Source organism: Camelina sativa, chromosome 16 (assembly GCF_000633955.1).
Source record: "Camelina sativa cultivar DH55 chromosome 16, Cs, whole genome shotgun sequence".
Lineage (NCBI taxonomy): Eukaryota > Viridiplantae > Streptophyta > Magnoliopsida > Brassicales > Brassicaceae > Camelina > Camelina sativa.
The window spans coordinates 28,725,847-28,748,030 of NC_025700.1; the positions used below are offsets into that span (position 1 = coordinate 28,725,847).

The following is a 22,184-nucleotide window of genomic DNA, read 5'->3' on the forward strand; positions in this document are numbered from 1 at the left end:
GGGGCCGAGAATATCGTTACTAGCTGTCTATTTGCAAAGAATTCATACCCGTCTTCCACAACCTAAAGTGAAAAAAAACAATCAAACTTCAATGGGTTAAAGTATTCGTCGATAATTAGTAAGTCATAATAATAAGCTTTGAGTAGCACTATGATTGAGAAGTTGAAATGCCACAGATACATGTCTAAAAAGGGGTTTTCCTCAAGCAAGCAAAACATCACCTGATGAGCTCTGCAAATTAAGTCAAGGTCATGTGTTTGAAGAAACTCCTCGACTTTATCAACCCCAAAAGTGTAAGAGACTCCCCTGTCATTCTCTCCCCATCCTTCAATATCCTTGTCAGGATCAGACCACAAGAGATCACATAGCAGCCCATGGTCAGGAATGTCAATAGGACGAGCAATGTTCCTGATCTCATCCAAGTGCTTCAACTCAGGGGATAGCCCGCCGTGCATACAGAGGATCTTTTCATCGATAAGAGCAGCAACAGGGAGACAATTAAAGCAGTCAGTAAAAATCTTCCAAACTCGAACGCTATATCTCTTCTTGCACTCGTCATAGAATCCGTAAATACGGTTAATAGAAGCACACTCATGGTTGCCACGTAGAAGAAAGAAATTCTCTTTGTATTTGATCTTGTAAGCAAGAAGAAGGCATATGGTCTCTACACTCTGCTTTCCACGATCTACATAATCCCCAAGGAACAAATAGTTTGCAGCCGGTGGGTAGCCACCGTACTCAAACAATCTCAAAAGATCCGAGAACTGACCATGTGTATCTCCTGTTAAAACATACGAAAACAAAAACTCAATCCCCCACACAACACGATAGCAGCTTCTGAATCTTTTGATATGGAGACAACATAACACATTAGCCGAAATCAAAGATGGATACGAAGACCAATGATCATTTCTAATTTCATTTGGTAACTCACTGATTGATGATATAACTGATCAAGTAACTCTATCTAAACTATATTTGCATTTATACAAAACTCTAACCAAGCTCTGCTATCAAGAGAAACACGAGTTTGACCAACCATCATCATGATACGAATTCCTCTTAAGTAATTTCAACAGCTCTAATTAGCTAATCAACGTCGAGTTCCATTCAAAAGGAACATAATCTAGGCAAATCAAAGAAGAAAATTGTAAAAGGACATGTGGGTTAGTAATAAAATGGAATACCACAAATCTTGATAGGAGCCTCGAGTTCGAGAAGGTTAGGTTGACTGAGAAAGATCTGTTTAGCGGTAGAACAAAGATGTTTAATCTCAGCCTCCGTGAACTGAACCTGCTTCGTGGTCTTCCCGTTCTTCGCTCCTAGTAACCTCTTTATAACATCATCGACCACACTATCTTCCATCAAACAAAACTACAATAACCCCTTCGAATTCGAAACACCGGCGGGATGGGATTGAGATAAGAGTTTTTTTTTTTTTGTTTTTTCGTGTCCGACCTCCAGTTTCGGAGCTCCGTTTCCGATCAAGGTTGTTCAGAATCACCACCTTCCTCTTTGTACAGAATCAATAGAGAGAGAGAGATAACAAGAGAGGGTTTGTGGTTTGTGAAGAAGGTAAGAAGAAGAAGAAGAAGAAGACGGAGGAGGAGGAGGAGCCCTAGACAGAGAGAATCGGCTAGAGAGACAAGGGGGAAGGAGAAGAAAAGGAAAGCACACGTGCGGCTCGTGTGTACCGGAAGGGACGGCTTCGTCTTTTGACCAAACTTTATTTCTTTCCTATTATTAAAAAAAAAAAAAAAAAAAAAAAATTGGCATTTAAATATGTTTTAATTTCTTTTGTCAAATGCGGCTGGAGTATTCTTTTTTGAAATATATAACTAAACTAACCTTTCTATATTCTGTGAATCGAAACAAATCAAATAAAGAGTTCGAACTAAAAAAAAATAGTTTACTTTCTCCAAACGATCAAAATATCGAAACGAAAATTTGAGTTATACATTTGGTTGACTTAAAAAAAAAAATGAACAATACTATTTGTTTATTTGAAATCCGAATAAATGGTTAAAAGAAACGATCCAGACATCATTTGTTTGTAGAATCTTTTTTTTTTATCAATATATGTTGTCTCTTGAACGTGTCCAAACGTATACAGTATTTATAATTATCGAAAACGTATATTTAAAATTATCGAAAACGTAACGAAGACTCTGCCAACGCCTATCCACATATATGACATAAACCCAAAAAAAAATCCCACACAGACACACAAACAAGGTAGATCCACTCTTATGCCAGTCTATATATTTGGCACATACACATTGCTTTTCTTCTTCTAGGCCCAATTGTTGCTAATCCAACATTTACGTAAGGTGCAGAAAGTTTAGCACAAATCTGGATTATTATTTAAGTTGTTCTCTTTATTTTGTTTTTTGGGTAAAATTCTCTTTATTTTGTTAACAAAAGATGTTTATAAATGGTAATACAGGTTTTAAATTTTTTTTTTTTTTTTAAAGTAAAAAAGTAAAATGATGTGAAACTTAATTTTACTGTAAATATCTAAAAACTAAAGTCTTTTATCTTAGTTAATTAAAAGAAGAAACTATTAAACGGAATCCACACAAAATCTAACGGCGTTCATGTCATACACTATTCAAGATAAGGGGTAATTTCGTCAAGGTATAATATAAGTCTCGCGACACACCCCCCGCTCCAAGCAAACCCACCTGAGAATCTTCCAGTGGCATTTTTGGAAACTCATGAACCAAGTGAAGTTTTCCACTTGAAATACGTGTCACTCATTTAACCAGCTAGATCACAAAAAAACCTCGTCACCAATCTACATCCAACGGCTCTAAACTCGCAAATAATGTGATACGGACGAGCTGACCGGAACAATCTCACCGTTCCGACGGCTTATCTAAAAAACAAAAGCCAAAGTTAATTTCCCGAAAACTATAAATACTCCAATCTTTTTCTTCTCTTCTTTCACTTTTCTTTTTGCCCTAGATTTAATACACCATCCCCCCCCCCCCCCTCNTACGCAGCCGCTCCATTTCGTTTTCTCTTCTTCTTCCTTTCATCGACAGAACAAAAAAGCCCCAAATCCATCGCACTCTTTTAGCTCACTTCAATCCATAAATTTCTTTTGATTTTTTTTAGCTTCCTTACAGCTCGAATCGAACTATCTGGGTATGCTTTTCAAGGAGATGATGATGAGTTCGTCTCGCAGCTTCCGCGATGTTTTCGATTTGGGTTTGTGATGGATGGGTTAGAGATTTCTTGTCCCGTGGATGTTTCGTTGCCGGCTAAGCTTATGGGATCTGAAGGGTGTGGTGGTGGAGTTAGGGTTTCTTCTACTAATAAAGCAGATAACAACTCTGACAAGGCTCGTGTCTCTATTGGTGGTGGTGTTAATTCTTCGATTGAGCGTTGTAGTGCTTCAATCAACAAGAAAGGTTAGCTAATTGATGATCTCTCTCTCTCTCTCTCTCGCTCTTCATTTTGACTTTCACATTTTATTTGGGGCTATTAAGTTTAACTCGATTTGGGGCTTCATTGGATTGACACTGAGTAGAGTTTATAGTCGTAGATCTAAATGTGTGTGTTTGTTCTTGCTACTTTGGTAATAAGACATATATATCAGAGTTTGGTAAATTTGCAAACTTTTTCAAGATTGGTTAGATACTTTTGGATTTACTCTTCTACCTGGTTCAGTTACAGGAAGTAGCAGTGGGGCGTCAGATTCATCGTTATGGCGCAAGTTAATGCATTCACACGACTTTGTACATGATAGGCTTACCAAACTTCGGGTTGAAAATTCGTCCGAGCCTTCAAACGGTTATTCACCAGTTGCCAGTCCAGAAAGTACCGAGTCTCCTAGGAAAAGAGGAAAACTTTCGAGGAGTAGTAGTAATGGGACTTCGAGGAGGACTAAATTGATACTTTTAGATGACACTGTGAGCACACCAAGAGATAACGACACCAAGGAGATATGTGGGCAAGGGTCTACTACTTTCTTGGGTATATCTCAGGCACTCAAAGTTTTGCTTTTTTTCCTTTAAAGAGGTTAACATTGAGAATTTGAAACTGATGATTGTCTTGACCATCTGGAAACAACAAAGTTCTGTGCGATTTTTAAGTTCTGGAAACTGATTTCATTGTCTGCGGTATATGCAGTCATCTATCTAGTCAATAGCATGATGTTTTTTAAGAATATGGAATATGTTCGTGTTAGTTGATTGGCTCACCCTCTGAAAAAAGTGTCGTTTTGTATCAGTTTGGCTTGGCTTAGGTTACTTATTACATTCTGTTGATTGCTAAACAGATAAACCGTTAGTGGTGAAACAGCGGACCAGTTGTAATGGTAAGCGAGGTGATAGGAGGATTTCTAAAGTTCCCACGAGAACTTTTTCAACAATCAGTTCAGCGACTGGCGAGAATGCGTTTTTCGGTATGTGAATGCTTCTGAATTAGTCTCTTCCTGTGGTATCCAATAGAGTACTGCTGATTTAACAGTTGACTCCTCAACCTGGTCCATTTACTTTGGCTAGTTATTATATCTTTTTCGTATACTTTCAGTTCTATAGATTGTGTCGTCTGAATTTTGAAGTGATTTACAAATGAACCTGGTCTGAGGTAGCTTTAGAGGTTTTCTCAGTCACTTGTTGTGATTTTTAGTTTATTTTATCTTAATCATCTCTGCCATCACATTGAAAAGGTTTCATTGGCTGACATATTCTTTGCATCCCTAAGGTACCAAAGGGACAGTGTGAGAGTCATAGCACCTGTGCATTTCACTACTAATACATTAAAATGCGGCCTTGTTGATATAGCAAGGTCTCGTCAGTATATCCTCCTCATGTGAAATGCTCTGAACTTTTTCCTAGTATTGTGTCCACCTCTTAATTTTCCTTATATGCAGGTGCCTATGGCCTGAAGCCTGCAATAAATGATGTTACCAAACTCATTGAAGATTTGTCATTGAAAAATCTTCTTGAAGGCTCTTATGAGTGCCCTTCTTTAGGCAAAGACAAGATGAAGAAATTGGAGAATACTAATGACACTTTGCTCAGTGTGGTCAGAAATGTTTGGTCCATTGTACCAACTAGGAGGCCTGTTCAATCACAAAGCTCTACAGAATTAGAAACTTGTCTCAGCAGAACCTTGAGTTCACCACCCAGCTCTGTCTCTGCTTCACTACCAAATGGTGAAAACACCGATAAAGTAAACGCCCTGGATGGAGATCTATCCTCATCTTCCAAGGTAGATTTCTTAATCCAAGTTTCACATATATTCTGATTTGACCTGTAAGTATACATGACTTTAATGGTTTTGTTGCTATAACAGAAATGTGATCTATTCTTTGTTTTCTCAGGATCTTTGTATCAACACTAAAATTCTTTCCACTCCACTTAGTTTTCCATTATGCGACGCTAGTGATGTATTAAAAAGATTAGGCCTTCCTCCGCCAAAAGATTTAGACTCTCTGCTCCAAGATGCATCAAAACCTTCTCAGAACTCTAAAAACAACTCGGACCAGCAGCGTTCTGCTAAACAACTACCTCCTCGTAGTGGATTGCCACATTTCCCTTGGTCACAGGCTTTTAATGGGAGCTCTAGAACCAACTCAGAAGCAGCAAAGCTTGTAACCGGCAAGACACTTTGTCAAGGACGATGGCTAAGAATACCCGACACTACTATGGGTTCTACAGAGGGTATAACTGATAATTTCGCCAATCTGGAATCACTCACTTTCAACCAAAACTTAGTCCCTCCACTACAGAAGCAAACTATTGCTGGAACTAAGACCTGTCAAACAATTTTCGCTAACACCACGTCGTGCCAGTGCCCAGAAGCATCTGTTTCTACCCTTCCAAAAGTTTCCATTGTTCCTAAAGGTAGAATCTGTTATCGTTTTTTTCTTTTTCCCCGCTTTTTATACTCCCAACTAAAACTATACAATATCAATTTATCTCTCATCGAATACAGAACCAGAGAGATCCCGAGATGTTCAAGATGATGGTATGTTTTCGCAAATGCTATTACTGATTACCTCAAATTTTAATCAAAAATCCTCTTCTGATGATGATGATATTTTGTGTACAGCTCTTTCCTGTCCACAGCTACTAGCAGCTGCTCAAACGCTCTGTGACATTGCAGTCCAATCCGCAAACCACAACAACCCAAATGGAATCCTCAGATGGCCGAGTAAGCTCTCTCAGAAATCCATGAAAGCCCGCAAAACCAAACTACTCGAAAAGCCTCCCGAAAGGGACAAGACAACTGTTTCCTCCTTCGATCATAACTCAAGCAACTACAACAATAACAACAACCATGTGAGAAAAGATTCAGCCGCAGAGCATAATCATCATCATCTTAAGCCTTCAAAGAGACTGAAATTATCAACAATGGAGAACAAGAAAGGGACATTCCCAAGCTCATCATCATCCCCAATAGAATCACATAGAAAACATTCATCTTCAAGCAAGTTCAAGAATCACTCCCGTTTGATGCCGCCGCCTCCACCACCAACGAGAACACTCCAAAAGTCATTCATGTATCCGCATAAAGCTCGGAAATTTCCATGAACCGGCTGAACATAAGAGTGGTGGATCCATATAAACCAATCTTGTTTACTCAAGAAACCGGTAGGAGTCATTTGTAAATATGAATGGTGTCACGGTGTAAGGTAAGTTCTTCTCTATGTGCACAGTTTAGGTGCAGAGGACTATATATATACATATATATATAGTTTATATATGTATTGCCTTCAATGTTGTAACGTTTTATTTTCAGTTGTAGTTGTAGCCACACAGTTCTTGTAAGGTCTGTTGTGTTTAAAGTTTTCTGTTCTACGAGCCTAATGATGAAAATTAAAAATCTCAACTTCAGTGTCTTCTTGGATTGGGCATAAATATGTAAACCATACAATTCCAATATAAAAAGAACCCACAGTTCAATACTTTCCGTTCTTCTAGTGACAACAAAGCTCGACTTTCCAGACACAAGTGTAGCCAATTTACCACTGAATAAAAATTCTCACAACTTGAATTAATTTGAACTTTCCAGACCTATATACTACACTTAAGGGAACTATTCTTCGGTCACTTACGTATATACGTAATACAAATTATACACCAATATCGCATACCCCTTGATGTGAAGAATAATGAGGACTGTACACTGGAACATTCTCCATGACGACGGTTTCCTAATGCCAAAACTTGATGCTCCTCAAAACCATGTCATTGACAATACCTACCTTGTATTGTCTCTCCACCGATTCATACCCTAGATAGTTCCTCACCAAATAGAGGACACGTATTGTCGCTTTGTTTCCATGGTCGATATATACAACGATTATTGGTGAGACTAAAACACATCTCTCACATTGTGTATTGAGTAGGTCATGATGACTAGCCATGACTAGAGCTTCTGCAGTACAAGGGCAAGCCAGGTGTATAGAGCTTAAGGATATGAATCATACGATTGATTTTTTTTAGTCAACCAAAATAATCTTTGTTTCTTGTAGAGATGCAAATATTCACACCACACATGTGTAAATGTGGTTACATATTAAAATAAATAATTCTAAGATAATGTATTAAATTTGGAAAGCCATCATGAAGTCGGTTCTAATTCAAACTTATTCAATCGCTTAAGTATGTGGTGTCAGACCGATCACTCACGATCAGTTAAGCTTTCTATTATTAAACACTTTTCTGTAAAGATTTGTCAAATTTATTGTTTGTTTAATTGGCTAACTTTTGTGTTTTTTTCACAAAGGAACAGAGGAAAAGCCAACAGAAATTTTACCAACATTTCACCTTTTTTTTTCCATATAGTGTCTTTTGATCTTTAATCAAATCGAGAAGATGTGGTTATCTGTTTATATATGACATTATCATATTTATTAGAAGATGCTACATCTCATCAAATTTATAAATAATGATCTATCAACCATAATAGACACATTGTATATAGATCATTAGATCTCTTTCAAATGAACAACCCATTAATACACATATTATATTTGACGTTAGAGCATGTTACACACTGAAACTTCTAATTGCCGAGCATCAATATATAGAAAATATGGAAAACTCTATAATGTAAACACTTTGAACATTTTTCAATTCATTAAACCAAAAGCGTTTCCACACAATCAGAAAATAATCTATAATAATTATATATTTTGTTCTTACTTAATACCATTTATAGCTTTATTTCCTTTTCTATTTTTATGTTGTTAAAGTAGGATAATTGTTGTTGATGTAAGTTATTAAATTTAAGCAATTCTTTGTTAGTGATCTCTTTGTATATCACTACTCGAATTTAAGAATGCATGTAGTAGTTAACAACCAAAAGAAAATTAATTATATTAAAGGGACAAATTATGAGTTATCTCTAGTTAAGGAGTTCGGGAGGTAAAGAGGACTTGATGATACTTCAAAGTCAAATAAGCAACTACAGTAAATGATTTCAAGGAGTAGCTGAAAGTTAATTAAATAAAGACAAATCAAAATAAAGTAAGATGACATAGAATTCTCTCCTATGTACAAGAGAAGTGGTTATGTTGTGTCATTGACTTAGGAAGAGATATGGTGGGCCCATTTGTCGCACTGTATTGGGCCTCGATCACGTAATTTTCTTCTAGAAGCCCAAAAATTTGTGTGTTTCTACTATATGCATGAACGTAAAATATTATTAGTTCAACGACGTAAACATACGTATAGACTTGGTGACAAAAGTAAACTTTGAAGTACACTAGACAATTAGTTATTCGTGGAATCGTGGTTGTTATTATCCGATTGACCTTATATATATCAGTAACAGAATTTTCAGAAACGTTGAATAACCATTAAGTAATTACTGATGGTTATTAAAAGTTTCTACAAGATTAACGAATTAACCATATATGCACTATATATATTTTACCATTAAGCAAGGATTACTTGGTTACGATACTTAAAGCTAATCTGTTATATTCCAAAAACGCTTGGTATTATTAATCAATAAGTTAACTGATTGCTGTAATTAACAGCCGTGAAACGCATATATATATATATATGATATGATACGTCAAGTTCGAAAACCTCAAAAGTCAAGCAGGTGGGTTAACTTTCCTTAGATATAAGAGACCATGCTAATTATACACAAACATAAAAGTGATTGATTTTTAATTGTAACTTGGGTTGGTAAAGTACTCATATCACATTTTCTTCCTATTATTCAAGAATAGCCAATGAGACAAGTTACGTACTTTCGTTCGAAAACTATAAAAGCGCAGAAGATAGTGAAAACAAATGTCCAAAGTTATATATTTTATATATGTTATAACTAGTTTTATGTGTGCATGTGTGTACGTCTATACATTAATACACACACCTTTTTCTATGAAATAATACGAGTTTGTTCAAAAACCTCTGACTTTTGTTCATCCATAATCCATATAGAATATTACACGAACTTTTCGTACTTTTTAGTGGTTATATTTCGTCAAATTGAAATTGATACCAAAATTAGGTTTAACGTGAAAAACGTAGGTTTTATTAAAATTGAGATTAGTTACGTATGAAAAAAATAAAGTTATGTCTATATGGCATCTAGAATCAAGCTTGACTTTTGCATCAAATTAGTTTGACAACATTTTACAAACATATTGATATAGAATATTAACGAGCATTAAGTTTAATTATGTTATCATCTACTAGTATATTATCGTTTTCAAGCGTTTGTAGTCGATTTCAACGAAGGATGAATTATGCATGATTTTCATATGTCAAGGAAGAGTGAATTATAAATTATACGTGTTATATTTTGATAATATAAAATATAATAATTCATCATATATAGCGTAGTAATATTGTACTTTCGTTGTCCTTCTTTACGATATTTTCTTGAACTTACGGTAAGATCAAGAAACAGATTGTATATATAAGTAAAGTTATATTAAAGCTACCGGACTTTAGTGTGAATTGAAATATGTATCACTATTAATATTACCAAAGCATTTGCGATAAGTTTAGTACTCACGAGTTCTATTATATATGAGTTAAAATAAGAATAGTTTTATTTTTCTGAAGATTTTTTTTTTTAAATATCAAATAGGGTCGAACACAACATCACAATTAAATAGTTTTCAAAATATCGTGCTTTGGTTCAATTCAATAATCAACAAATATATATAAGTTTGGTCGATACGCAAGCATTTCCCGGAGACTAACGAAATGAAAGGAGACAAACTTCATTAAGAAAACACCTTATATTAAAAGTTTCGTTTCAAAGTTTATAATGTTTACTATGTCTATTAGTTTGTTGGTAAGTCGCACTCTTAAACAAGTTCTCATGTGTAGTAAGTGCATGAAGATGTTGAAACATTGCAGCCTTGCAGGCATATATATACGTCATATATATCAAATTGTAACTTTGTAAAAAGTTATTATTAATTATTCATTTGTCTTCTAAAGATCGGATAGACAGCATGACTAGATTACGTATTCATTAGACTAAAACAGAAAATTAGTTGTTTAAGTAGACCCTTAGAGAAATAAACGTGCTTCTATTTTAAGCTAAGCACTAACCCATAGATTTTATTGCTTAGATGTTAAACAATTCTAACTAGTTACTAATATGTACGTTTAAAAAAAAAGGAACTAGCTATGTGTATATTTAGTTGTGAAATTAAAGCTTTAACGTAATTACTCTTATCAAAACCTAATTGCAAATATTTAAAAATGAAATTTAAAAAACTTTCTTCGTAATTTGTCAAGTCATACTAGCCGTCGCAAGCTTGGCATTTAGCTCGAACATATATAACCAGTGTATAATTTTATATCTTTAGAATATAACGATCTTCTATGATCATTTTGGAATTCGAAAACACATATATAACTCAACCGATTTGAATAGAACATGTTTAAGTATAACCATATTTGAATTGGAATCTAGTTTTACGCTTGGAGAATATTTGGTTTATACGCTAGCTACGTGCACCATATCCACCACATATTTGTAAGGTTGATCCGTTGATTGATCAAAAAAATATTGTCAAATGAATAACTTTAGAAAGAAAAAAAACTACAAAAAAAATTGTTTGGATGATATATCAAAAATCCGGGTTAACAAAAGAAAGTATATATTAAAAATTAATAATAATCATTATACAAATTCCTATAAAAGAAGGTTTTTTGGATGATTTGATATTTTTCACTTTCAAATAAAAAGAGTTATACAAACTGTTATAAGTTAATATATATATATATATATATGATTTGGTTTTATTTTTTTCTGTTTCAAGTATATAATGTTTAACTCTTCTTTGGCAATATGGGTTTACACCAAAATTTTCAAAATACACGGCTGGATAGTTTTTTTTTTTGTAATTCTACAGCTCTTTTTTCATATTTAAAGTATAAAGTTATGTCAAAGAGGATGTTATGGGATGGATAGTATGAAACCTCTGGAAAAATAAGGTTTGTTTGTGTTTTTTTTAACGTGTGATATTACATACTTTAATATTATTTCTTATTACTCATGCATTAAATAATTAAATATAAAAAAAAAGTTACTCTTTATAGAATAACACCATATTTTAGTACCAGGTAAAATACATTCAAAAATCTTTTCACATTTGACTTTCATACTTGGAGTTTTTGTTTTTGTTTGTTTTACTATACTTATGATGCACGACCCATGATACATTTTCAATCTAATCTAAGACTAACATCAATCTATTAGTGAAGCACTGAAATTACAAAATGCACTGCTATCAAATTTGATTTGTTCTTCTTAACAAAATAGATTGTTTTCAAAAGTGAGAATAATTTTTTGTAGTCGTGGACTTAAAACAACAATAACGCTTGCATCGACAAATGATATTCAAAGTCGTCCTTCTTGTTTTTTCTCTCATCAGTTCACAAACAAGCACAACTTTAGTTAATTATGATAAAAACGCGTCGGAGGATAAAGGAAGCAAAGTAGACTTGCTGAGAAACAACAGTCACACAATCACTATAGATTTAAAATATTCCTTTGGTATTACTTGGAATTAACATATCCGAATTGTTGCTTTTCTTTACATTTTATAAGAACATTAAAGCTTAGTGGCCTTTAAATATTCGTATAAGAACATTCATTCACGTTTAATTCGATGATTTTCTTATCATAGTATTCCTATAATTTTTTTGATCAGTTTGCTAACTAGTATATCAATTTTAAAATGCAGATCATTTTTGCTAAAAATTGAAATCCAATTTTTTTTTGTTTTGTTAAAATTTATGACAATTATAAACGTATTACGAATCGGCAATTTTAGTGCTTATTACACTAATGAGTTTCATTCTTATTAACTCAAAATGTTGAGCTTTTTTACACTTATTGAACGGCATACTATACTACGTACTATAAGAAATGTTTAGATAAACATAGCATTATCTAAATAAATAAAATGACTATAAATATATTTCAGTCTCACAAAACGAAAAGTGTAATATAGCCAAAAATCCAATAATATTACTATTATAAAGTTAAATATTTTTTAAAATTATATTACACGTCAACTTTTTCCCCCAGTCCGGTTCAATTGATCTCTCCATTGTAAATAGAGAATTTATTCAAAAGATATACTAAACCAGTTTTTGACTAAAGCTTTTAAAGCAGTTTAGGATCTTAATATATAATTCATTAATAGTCTGACTAGTATACATATTCAAACTCTCAGTTGTCTCAACTCAACAAACAAACTTTCACAAAATATAAAGTGTAACAAAACCAAAAAATCCAATAATATATAACTATCATAAACTAAAGTATTTTCAAATTGTCCAAGTCCGGTTCAATCCTCTCCATCATCGTTGATCTCTCTCTCTCTCTCTTTTTCATCTCTATAAAGCAGAGAGCTTCACAGCGCGTGAAAAATGGCTTTTCCCACTGAGCCACGACGCGTTTGAATCCTCCACCTCTCTCTCCTCTCTTCAAAGATTCCACCTACCTATACTTATATTACAACATATATATATGGTGCTACGTGTATATACTTCCAACAATATCATCATTCTTCTTCACCCAACACTTTGAAAACTCCTATCATATACGATTCTTGGATCTATGAGGCCGTTCTCCAAGAACGATCGTCGCCGTTGGTCGTTCGATTCAGTCTCCGCCGGAAGAACCGCCGTCGGCAGTGCGTCAACTTCACCTGGAACTGAATACTCCAACGGCGGCGAAGAGTTCGTCGAAGTCACCATCGATCTCCAAGACGATGACACGATCGTCCTCCGCAGCGTCGAGCCAGCGACGGCCATTAACGTCGTCGATATGATCTCCGACGAAGCTTCCGGAGGAACAATGACTCCGGTTTCCATCTCGAGATCTCCGACGATGAAACGTACTTCGTCGAACCGGTTCCGTCAGTTCTCTCAAGAACTCAAGGCTGAAGCTGTGGCTAAGGCGAAACAGTTGTCTCATGAACTGAAACGGTTCTCGTGGTCTCGTTCTTTTTCAGGCACTCTAACCACCACTTCCGCCGCGAATCAAAACGGCGGTATTGGTGGTGGTGGTTTGGTAAACTCGGCTTTAGAAGCAAGGGCGTTACGGAAACAAAGAGCTCAGTTAGATCGGACTCGGTCTAGTGCTCAAAGAGCTCTACGTGGTTTGAGATTCATAAGCAATAAGAAAAAGAACGTTGATGGTTGGAACGATGTTCAATCCAATTTCGATAAACTCGAAAAAAATGGTTTCATCTATCGTTCTGATTTCGCTCAATGCATAGGTAACAAAAAAAACTATCTATATATTAATATATAATCTTGAGATTCTTGAATTTACTCTAAATCTTGATTTGTTGATACAGGAATGAAAGATTCGAAAGAGTTTGCATTGGAACTGTTCGATGCATTGAGTAGAAGAAGAAGATTAAAAGTTGAAAAAATCAATCACGATGAGCTTTATGAGTATTGGTCACAAATCAACGACGAAAGCTTTGATTCTCGTCTCCAGATCTTCTTCGACATGTACGTAACATCAGAAAAAAAAAAAAAAGTTAACTTAAACTTCATGGTTAATTTTTAATTACTATACTAATAATGATTATCGTAAAAGCTTGTTATAATGATTTTACTATATAACGATCCCATATTTTCAGCGTCTTCCAGATCAGTCTACTTAATTATATGATGATAATGATGATAATTAAACAGTATGGTAATTTGCATGTGTTGAGAAATTATTGTTCCCTGACGATGCGTATGTTTTAATTTTTATATAGTAGAAACCTTTGACTTTTAATTGAAGATAATTAATACATAATTTATTACAAATCTACTGTATTAATCTTCTGTTTATTTGTTGGGAACTTACAGAGTGGACAAGAATGAAGATGGGAGAATTACAGAAGAGGAAGTAAAGGAGGTAAATTAAATGCTGGCTAATTAACAGTTTTGTCATTATTTAGTTAATAAATTTCATAAATTGTTAATTTTTAAAAAATAAAATAGTATAAACTGGGACTGGTAGTCAAAATAGTGTTTTTCTATTTATAATCAAAGTTAGGCGGGGATTTGGTGACCTTAAATCTTATGAAATGCTGATATACTAACCACTCCATCTAAATTATAAAAAAAAAAATCTAAAGAACCAAAATGCGAATTTTCTTGTCTTGATTTTTTTAACCCATGTTCGTTTTAGATTCTTATCTATAAACTAAGTTGTCATTTCTGTTGAACTATGTTATTTTTTTATTGGTTTTGACTAAATAATCAACTTGTATTATATATTTATATACTAATCTAATATTTGACGGTGACACAAGATATACAATAGAGATGCTTTACTTAACATGTTGTTTGTTTTTTCTTTGAATAATTTTTAGATAATAATGTTGAGTGCATCTGCAAATAAGCTATCAAGATTAAAGGAACAAGCAGAGGAATATGCAGCTTTGATTATGGAAGAGTTAGATCCTGAAAGACTTGGCTACATAGAGGTTGGTTTTGAATACACTGTACAAAATCTTTAATATGTTACAAAAATCCACCATCACATGCTTTGTTTCCGTGCTTGCATGACGTGAATATTATATGATATTGCAGAATACTTTCGTTACACAAACGAAATAAAGTATGTTACACCGCCGCCCAAAAATGGAATTCAATAGTTCTTTTATATAATGGCCTCACAGGTTATAGACCAAAAAAAAAAATTACTATAGCATTAAACTATTTCATGTTTTGCTTTTTTCCTACTCTTATCTCATTTTGCTGACACCTAGTATAGTTGTCCATTATAAAAGTATAGATTCTTCTGTACAGTAGCTCAAATTTAGTATACAATTTCTTCTCTTCTATTTCAATTACTAAATGGTAGGTGAAGTTGTTACAATAAAAATATTTCAAAACATGTGACTGCTATTATCTTGTATGGTTAAATTTATCTAACGCATCAGCATTTTATGATTATGATTTCATTAAGGCATATGTTTCGTCGATTTTTAATGTTGTTTTGTTTTTTTGTTCTTGTGTAGCTATGGCAACTAGAGACTCTGCTTCTACAAAAAGACACATACCTCAATTACAGTCAAGCATTGAGCTATACAAGCCAAGCATTGAGCCAAAACCTTCAAGGGTTAAGAAAAAAGAGTCGAATACATCGAATGAGTTCGGATTTCTTCTACTGCATGCAGGAGAATTGGAAAAGGATATGGGTTTTATCAATATGGATCTTGATCATGATCGGATTATTCTTGTGGAAGTTCTTCCAATACAAGCAAAAAGATGCATTTCATGTGATGGGTTATTGCTTACTCACAGCAAAAGGAGCAGCTGAGACACTTAAATTCAACATGGCTCTAATACTTTTCCCGGTTTGCAGAAACACCATTACTTGGCTTAGATCCACAAGACTCTCTTGCTTCGTTCCTTTTGATGATAACATCAACTTCCACAAGGTTAGTGAACTATTTTAACCTCTTTTGTTTGTTTCTTTGATTTGTAACTTTTTGGGGTCCCATAGGAACTTTCTTTTCGTGCTTCAATAGAAGTCAAAAAACCAATACTAAATGAATGGGATTCAAAAACCTCTTCGAACGCAATGTGCTGTCAAAAAAGCTGAGAATGTTGTGGGGCTCATATCCTTTGTGCACGCACTTGAACGTTGACATGACAGCTAAACAGCTACTTCGCTTTCTCTTTTTTTTTTTTTTTCTCTCATTTCTTACATTTATNTTACATTTTTTTTTGCCACAAAAAAAAAGTGAATAAAACGGATTTATACCGAATTAGAACTGAACTTTTTGTTCACTTTGATATTTTTTTTTAATCTCGATTTTGCACTAAAAAGACAACCTCATAAAATTAACTCACTGCTGTTTTTTTTTTTTTGTTATGTGAAGACAATTGCTGGAGCCATAGTAGTAGGTGTGATCCTTCACGTTGGAAACCATCTTGCTTGTGATTTCCCTAGAATCGTTAGAGCCACCGAATACGATTACAATCGGTATCTGTTTCATTACTTTCAAACGAAAAAACCAACATACTTCGACCTCGTTAAGGGTCCTGAAGGGATAACAGGGATCTTGATGGTCATTTTGATGATTATTTCATTCACATTAGCAACAAGATGGTTTAGGCGTAACCTCGTCAAGCTTCCTAAACCATTTGATCGGCTTACCGGTTTTAACGCCTTTTGGTATTCGCATCATTTGTTCGTCATTGTCTATATCTTGCTTATCCTTCACGGTATCTTCCTCTATTTCGCCAAGCCTTGGTATGTTCACACGGTAAGTCTCTATTATTCTTAGCTCCTTACTTGTTGACAAATATGTAATCTTAATTATGATTTTGAGATGTTGTATTTATGCAGACATGGATGTATCTTGCAGTACCAGTTTTACTCTATGGTGGAGAAAGAACACTTAGATACTTCCGTTCTGGTTCTTATTCCGTTCGACTTCTTAAGGTATGTAGTAAAAAGATACCAAAACAGAGGACTCTGTTTTCATTATTTTTACTCATTGCCTTGTAGGAGAAGCTAACATCTTTTGATTTTGTTTTGTTTTAGGTTGCTATATATCCTGGTAATGTGCTAACGCTGCAAATGTCGAAACCAACTCAATTTCGTTACAAAAGCGGGCAATACATGTTCGTCCAGTGTCCTGCAGTTTCGCCATTCGAATGGTAAAATTTTTTTAATACCAATCTAATAAAATAATCGTTCTTACTAATTTGTAATCGTCGTTTTAGGCATCCATTCTCCATTACTTCAGCACCTGAAGATGATTATCTCAGCATTCACATTAGACAACTTGGAGATTGGACACAAGAACTCAAAAGAGTGTTCTCTGAAGTTTGTGAACCACCAGTTGCCGGCAAAAGTGGACTTCTTAGAGCTGACGAAACAACAAAGAAAAGGTATAACACACAAACAAAACCAAACACTTATATAAATTAAGCAAATACTAATATGGTTAGTTAAATGTTGTTTCAGTTTGCCAAAGCTATTGATAGATGGACCATACGGTGCACCAGCACAAGACTATAGGAAATATGATGTTCTCTTATTAGTTGGTCTTGGCATTGGTGCGACTCCATTTATCAGTATCTTGAAAGATTTGCTTAACAACATTGTTAAAATGGAAGAGCATGCGGTAATAAACAAAACCCCCCAAACCTTTTTTCTCATTTGTCCAAAAAATTAGTAAAAGATGTGAGTTTGATATATGTTTTTACATGTCTAGGATTCGATCTCGGATTTCAGTAGATCATCAGAACACAGCACAGGAAGCAACGGTGATACACCAAGACGGAAGAAATTACTAAAAACCACAAATGCTTACTTCTATTGGGTCACAAGAGAACAAGGCTCTTTTGATTGGTTCAAAGGTGTCATGAATGAGGTTGCAGAACTTGACCAACGGGTAAAAACCAAACTCAAAACATTTCTTGACAAAACCAAATTTTCTCAACTTAGAAAGTCGATTTTTTTTTTTATGGAACAGGGTGTGATAGAGATGCATAACTATTTGACAAGTGTATATGAAGAAGGTGATGCTCGTTCTGCTCTCATTACAATGGTACAAGCTCTTAATCATGCCAAGAACGGAGTCGACATTGTCTCTGGCACTAGGGTACGTAGCTTTCTTCTTTTTAACCAAAACACAAGTCATGATTCTTTTGAATATCCTAAAATGTGCCCCACACAACTCCAAATCTTTGAACATCTTCATTTTTTTTTTCCAGGTCAGAACACACTTTGCAAGACCCAATTGGAAGAAGGTTCTCACTAAGCTAAGTTCCAAGCACTGCAATGCAAGGATAGGTAACAATCACTAACCTCCTTACATTTCTATTCTTCACAAAAAGTAACATTACTATCAAGATTCAGCCAATTTAGATTAGTCCCCACAATTCCGTTTCATTTTCTGTATTTGCGTTCCGTGGGCAATAAGTTTCATTTTCTGCATTTGTGTTCCGTGGGCAATAAGTTTCATTTTCATGCTTTAATAAAAGCTTTCATTTTCTGTCACAATCAAGAATTCGAGTTTCGATATAAATGACTCTTAAAATCATTGATTTTTTTTGCAGGAGTGTTCTATTGCGGGGTACCGGTTTTGGGCAAAGAGCTTAGCAAACTCTGCAACACATTCAACCAAAAAGGTTCAACAAAGTTTGAGTTTCACAAGGAGCATTTCTAAAAGACAAGAAGGAAGAAGCCAAAAAGCCCTCCTAGATTCTTTAATATCTCACATTTAGCCACTTATAGTATATAAGCAATCTCTTCACAGTTCACACTATTAATTGAAAGTGAATAAACGTTCAACACACTGTCAAAAGTGAGTGTGTTAACGTTTAATTCCACACATACACCGAGGCATACATGTAAATATATGAGACAGAAGGAGGAAGTTTGATAGAAGCATATAGAAAATTTTAAAGTTATATTTTAGGGGTTTTTTTTTTACAGTTTCTTGTAAAGCAAGCCAATGAGATATGAAGAGATTCTAGAAGAGAGGTGAGACGTTTGGTGAGGGAAATAGACTGTAATACGACGTCGTTTTCGATTGTAGAGGAAGTGCAATACAGCTGCAGGGAAGAGAAAGGATGGAAACTAATAATACGTTGATAAGGTCCATGTGATTAGGAAGATGACACTTTTTTTGGGGGGTTTCTTTTTGCTATCTTATAATGATTTTTTATGCTCTTGTATCATTTTAGTGGAGTCGGTGAAAGAGAGACTATAGTTTCTAGAATCTTGGGAGGATATTTGGGAAATAAGGGGAAGACAATATTTTTATCATTATGTAAGGTGTACAAAGCATAAAAATTTGATTCTTTCTATTTGTCTCCACTGAAAACAAGACAAACAATCCTATATGAATGAATTAGTGATACAATACCGGTTAAAAAAAAATATAGTGGTATGAATGAAAAGTAATGAATTATAGAGTTAAAAAAAGAAAAAAAGAAAATGAGAATGGTAAGATATAAAACAGATGTTTTACCATTTTAGTTAGTCTTGTACCGTTTTAGTCGCAACTCACAATAGACGTCGGATATAATAGACGATCTGAGTCCCCTGATGTTCATCACTCGACCAAAGACAAAAGAGAATCAGACAAAACCCTAGAATTCTCTTTGTCGATAACAACAAGACAAAACCAAAAGCGAGTGGGCCAAAGATGGTTTTTTAGTGGGCTTTGGCTTTTGTTCAACAAAATCCTTAGTGGGCTGTGGCTTTTCAAGTGGTTTGGGCTTCCAAACCATCTTTGGCCCACTAGCTTTTGGTTTTATTTTGTTGTTGTCGACCAAAGAGAATTCTAGGGTTTTGTCCGATTCTCTTTTGTTCTTCGCCTGAGTGATGAACATCAGGGGACTCAGATCGTCTATTAGGATATTCATTACCGATCGTTAGTAAGTTTACTACTAGACATGCGCACTATCTCGCTCACGTAAATACCATTTTTATTTCAAAGTTGGAACATTTGTCAGATGAAGCAAAATACTGTATGAATTTGCTAATCAACCAAATGGGCACTAAACACACATTTTCGAAAGATCAAAATAATCAAGGCCCAATAGAATTAATGTGGTCACATATAAGTTTAGTCTATGACCCATATAATCATAATTGGGGTCCAATGGTCGTCTCGGTGAGGAAATGAACTAATTCTATAGATACAGTAAAGGACTCAGCAGGAGTTGGACCTTGTTTTGAGAACAAAGCCTTAACTAATTGAACAGACAAACATAACATATTATTACTCTCAAACAAAATTTGAACTGGAAGTGCTTTGGTTCAATCTTCTTTAGAAAGAGATCGAGTAAAGGACCACTAGTCTCTATTGTAAACAAATACGAAATAGTATCAGCCCACTAGTCCACTAGCTATCGTCAAATTAGAGTAGGAAATTTTCTAATTTTGTACGTGGACTCAAAGAGACCAGAAGACAAACAAAGTCAAGTGTTATGTACCAATATAGATTTTATATACACAAAATAAATATCTATACCATTAATTAGATAATCCAAATTCAAAGTTTTCTCATAATTGCGAGAAAGAAAAACTAGAAAGCCAACAAAAATTCAAAAAAACGATTGACGTAGATGAAATATTTAGAACCTTTGACGTCGTCTACATGGAAAAAAGCAATAATAATAATTTCAAGATGAGATCATTCAAAGCCTCCTAAAAAGACTTAGTGCAAAAAAAAACAACAACGCGTAAGACTCTAACCCAGCATGATCTCGCCACGTGTCCTCCACAAAATCCTCTTTTAACCGCCAAAAAAGAAACCACCCACTCTTCCATTAATTAACCTTAAACTCCTCTCTTCTTCCTCTGATCTCAACAACAGAACAAAACAAAAACAAAATGGTCGAAGAAGATCGAATCACGTTAGCTCCGACGGAGATATACGGCCGGAGCGACGAAGAACAGAACGAACCAAGAATCTGGCGTCGGAAAACAGAGGAACCACCAGGGAAATGTCTAATCTATACTTTGACAATAATCGTAATCATCTTCGCAGTTTGTCTCATCCTCTCTTCAATCTTTCTCCGGATTTCTAAACCTGAGATCGAAACGACATCGGTATCGACTCGTGATCTTCGATTCGGAGGTAACTCAACGAACCCTTACTTCAACGCCACGCTAGTAAGTGATATCACGATCAGAAACTCGAATTTTGGAGCTTTTGAGTTCGAGGATGGTTCGTTACGTGTTGTTTACGCTGATCATGGAGTCGTGGGAGAGACGACGATCGAAGGGAGAAGAGTTGAAGCTCATAAGACGGTTAAAATAACCGGTGTTGTGGTTGAGATCGGTTCATTTCGGTTATTGGATACTAAGGGTTTGGATTCGGATTTGAGGTTAGGGTTTTTGGAATTGAGAAGTGTTGCTGAGATTAGAGGAAGGATTAAGGTTTTGGGAAGGAGGAGATGGAAGGTTAGTGTGATGAGTTGTACCATGAGACTCAATTTAACCGGTCGGTTTATTCAACATTTGTTATGTGAATAGTAGTGATTGTTTCGGTTTTGTGACCCGGTTTGTTTGTTTCTTGGGTGTGTCTTGATCGTAAATTCGTAAGATATTAATTAGTAATATTTGTTTGATGTTGTTGGGTCTTTTTTTTAATGGTTTTGTGATGTTGTGTGATTCAGTTTCAATAGTGTGTGTATGAAGCAAAATATTACAATTGTAGAAATGAAAAGGAAACTTGTAATGGACTCTTACTAAAATGATATATGTATGAATTTGTAGAATGAGAAGAACTGAATAAGTTTGGAGCTTTCCAAAGGGCAGAAAAATGAGAAATTACTAGGAATTTTCTCAGTAGTTTGTTTTTTTTTTTTTTTTTTTTAAATAATATTCTCAATAGTTAAATGCACAAATGGTGAATTATTAAGTTGGAAAACTTCTCAAGGCTCAAGCCTCACATGTTGACTCATTCATGCATGTACACATCAAATCGACGAACGTAACGTATACATCCATTCATTAACCTTTTCTTTTGTGGTTTTCCAAAACATTACGAAAAATTTAACCGGAAACAAAATTAACAATTTCATTACCGCTTCTCTCTTTATAGTCTACTAATATATTCACTTTTTTTTATATAATTTCTGGAGGACTGTAAAAGCCAAGAAACTTCGTACTCTCCTTCTCAAATGTCAGAAGTTAAAAGTAAACGGTGAATAGTGTCTTTTGCATTTTTCCTACATATATGGCTC

The 22,184-nt window shown here is 34.6% G+C and overlaps 4 protein-coding genes across 5 annotated transcripts in view; 3 read left to right on the top strand and 1 right to left on the bottom strand.

The window, feature by feature from the left end:
- The window catches only part of LOC109124796 (serine/threonine-protein phosphatase PP1 isozyme 3), a 2,874-nt gene extending 1,180 nt beyond the window's left edge, over positions 1 to 1,694 (bottom strand). Inside the window, exons 1-2 of the mRNA XM_010475346.2 lie at positions 1,188 to 1,694; positions 222 to 781 (exon numbers count right to left, since the gene is read on the bottom strand). Of these exons, the coding sequence (XP_010473648.1) occupies positions 222 to 781; positions 1,188 to 1,365 (738 nt within the window). The 5' untranslated portion in view covers positions 1,366 to 1,694. The remainder of the gene's footprint in view (positions 1 to 221; positions 782 to 1,187) is intronic.
- Positions 2,989 to 6,856, top strand: LOC104753070. Of its 2 annotated transcripts, none has more exons than XM_010475347.1 (7): positions 2,989 to 3,416; positions 3,676 to 3,981; positions 4,286 to 4,411; positions 4,883 to 5,223; positions 5,336 to 5,858; positions 5,950 to 5,982; positions 6,067 to 6,856. In XM_010475347.1, the coding sequence occupies exons 1-7, from the start codon at positions 3,221 to 3,223 to the stop codon at positions 6,546 to 6,548; spliced, it is 2,007 nt and encodes a 668-aa protein (XP_010473649.1). In that variant the 5' UTR covers positions 2,989 to 3,220; the 3' UTR covers positions 6,549 to 6,856. The 2 variants fall into 2 exon arrangements, with proteins under 2 accessions (XP_010473649.1, XP_010473650.1); XM_010475348.1 differs by having other exon boundaries at positions 3,682 to 3,981.
- Positions 12,796 to 18,898, top strand: LOC104753071 (respiratory burst oxidase homolog protein F). Its single transcript, XM_010475350.2, has 14 exons — positions 12,796 to 13,732; positions 13,814 to 13,973; positions 14,322 to 14,370; positions 14,831 to 14,944; positions 15,482 to 15,904; positions 16,349 to 16,735; positions 16,819 to 16,914; positions 17,017 to 17,132; positions 17,199 to 17,366; positions 17,443 to 17,602; positions 17,693 to 17,872; positions 17,954 to 18,082; positions 18,195 to 18,273; positions 18,540 to 18,898. The coding sequence occupies exons 1-14, from the start codon at positions 13,069 to 13,071 to the stop codon at positions 18,647 to 18,649; spliced, it is 2,835 nt and encodes a 944-aa protein (XP_010473652.1). The 5' UTR covers positions 12,796 to 13,068; the 3' UTR covers positions 18,650 to 18,898.
- Positions 20,670 to 21,622, top strand: LOC104753072 (late embryogenesis abundant protein At1g64065). Its single transcript, XM_010475351.2, has one exon. The coding sequence runs from the start codon at positions 20,827 to 20,829 to the stop codon at positions 21,469 to 21,471; it is 645 nt and encodes a 214-aa protein (XP_010473653.1). The 5' UTR covers positions 20,670 to 20,826; the 3' UTR covers positions 21,472 to 21,622.

Coding starts and splice junctions, on each gene's coding strand:
- LOC104753070 (XM_010475347.1), top strand. CDS start 3,221: ATGGATGGGTTAGAGATTTCTTGTCCCGTGGATGTTTCGTTGCCGGCT. Junction 3,417..3,675: donor TGCTTCAATCAACAAGAAAG/GTTAGCTAATTG, acceptor TACCTGGTTCAG/TTACAGGAAGTAGCAGTGGG. Junction 5,224..5,335: donor ATCTATCCTCATCTTCCAAG/GTAGATTTCTTA, acceptor TTGTTTTCTCAG/GATCTTTGTATCAACACTAA.
- LOC104753071 (XM_010475350.2), top strand. CDS start 13,069: ATGAGGCCGTTCTCCAAGAACGATCGTCGCCGTTGGTCGTTCGATTCA. Junction 18,083..18,194: donor ACATTGTCTCTGGCACTAGG/GTACGTAGCTTT, acceptor TTTTTTTTCCAG/GTCAGAACACACTTTGCAAG. Junction 18,274..18,539: donor GCACTGCAATGCAAGGATAG/GTAACAATCACT, acceptor TTTTTTTTGCAG/GAGTGTTCTATTGCGGGGTA.
- LOC104753072 (XM_010475351.2), top strand. CDS start 20,827: ATGGTCGAAGAAGATCGAATCACGTTAGCTCCGACGGAGATATACGGC.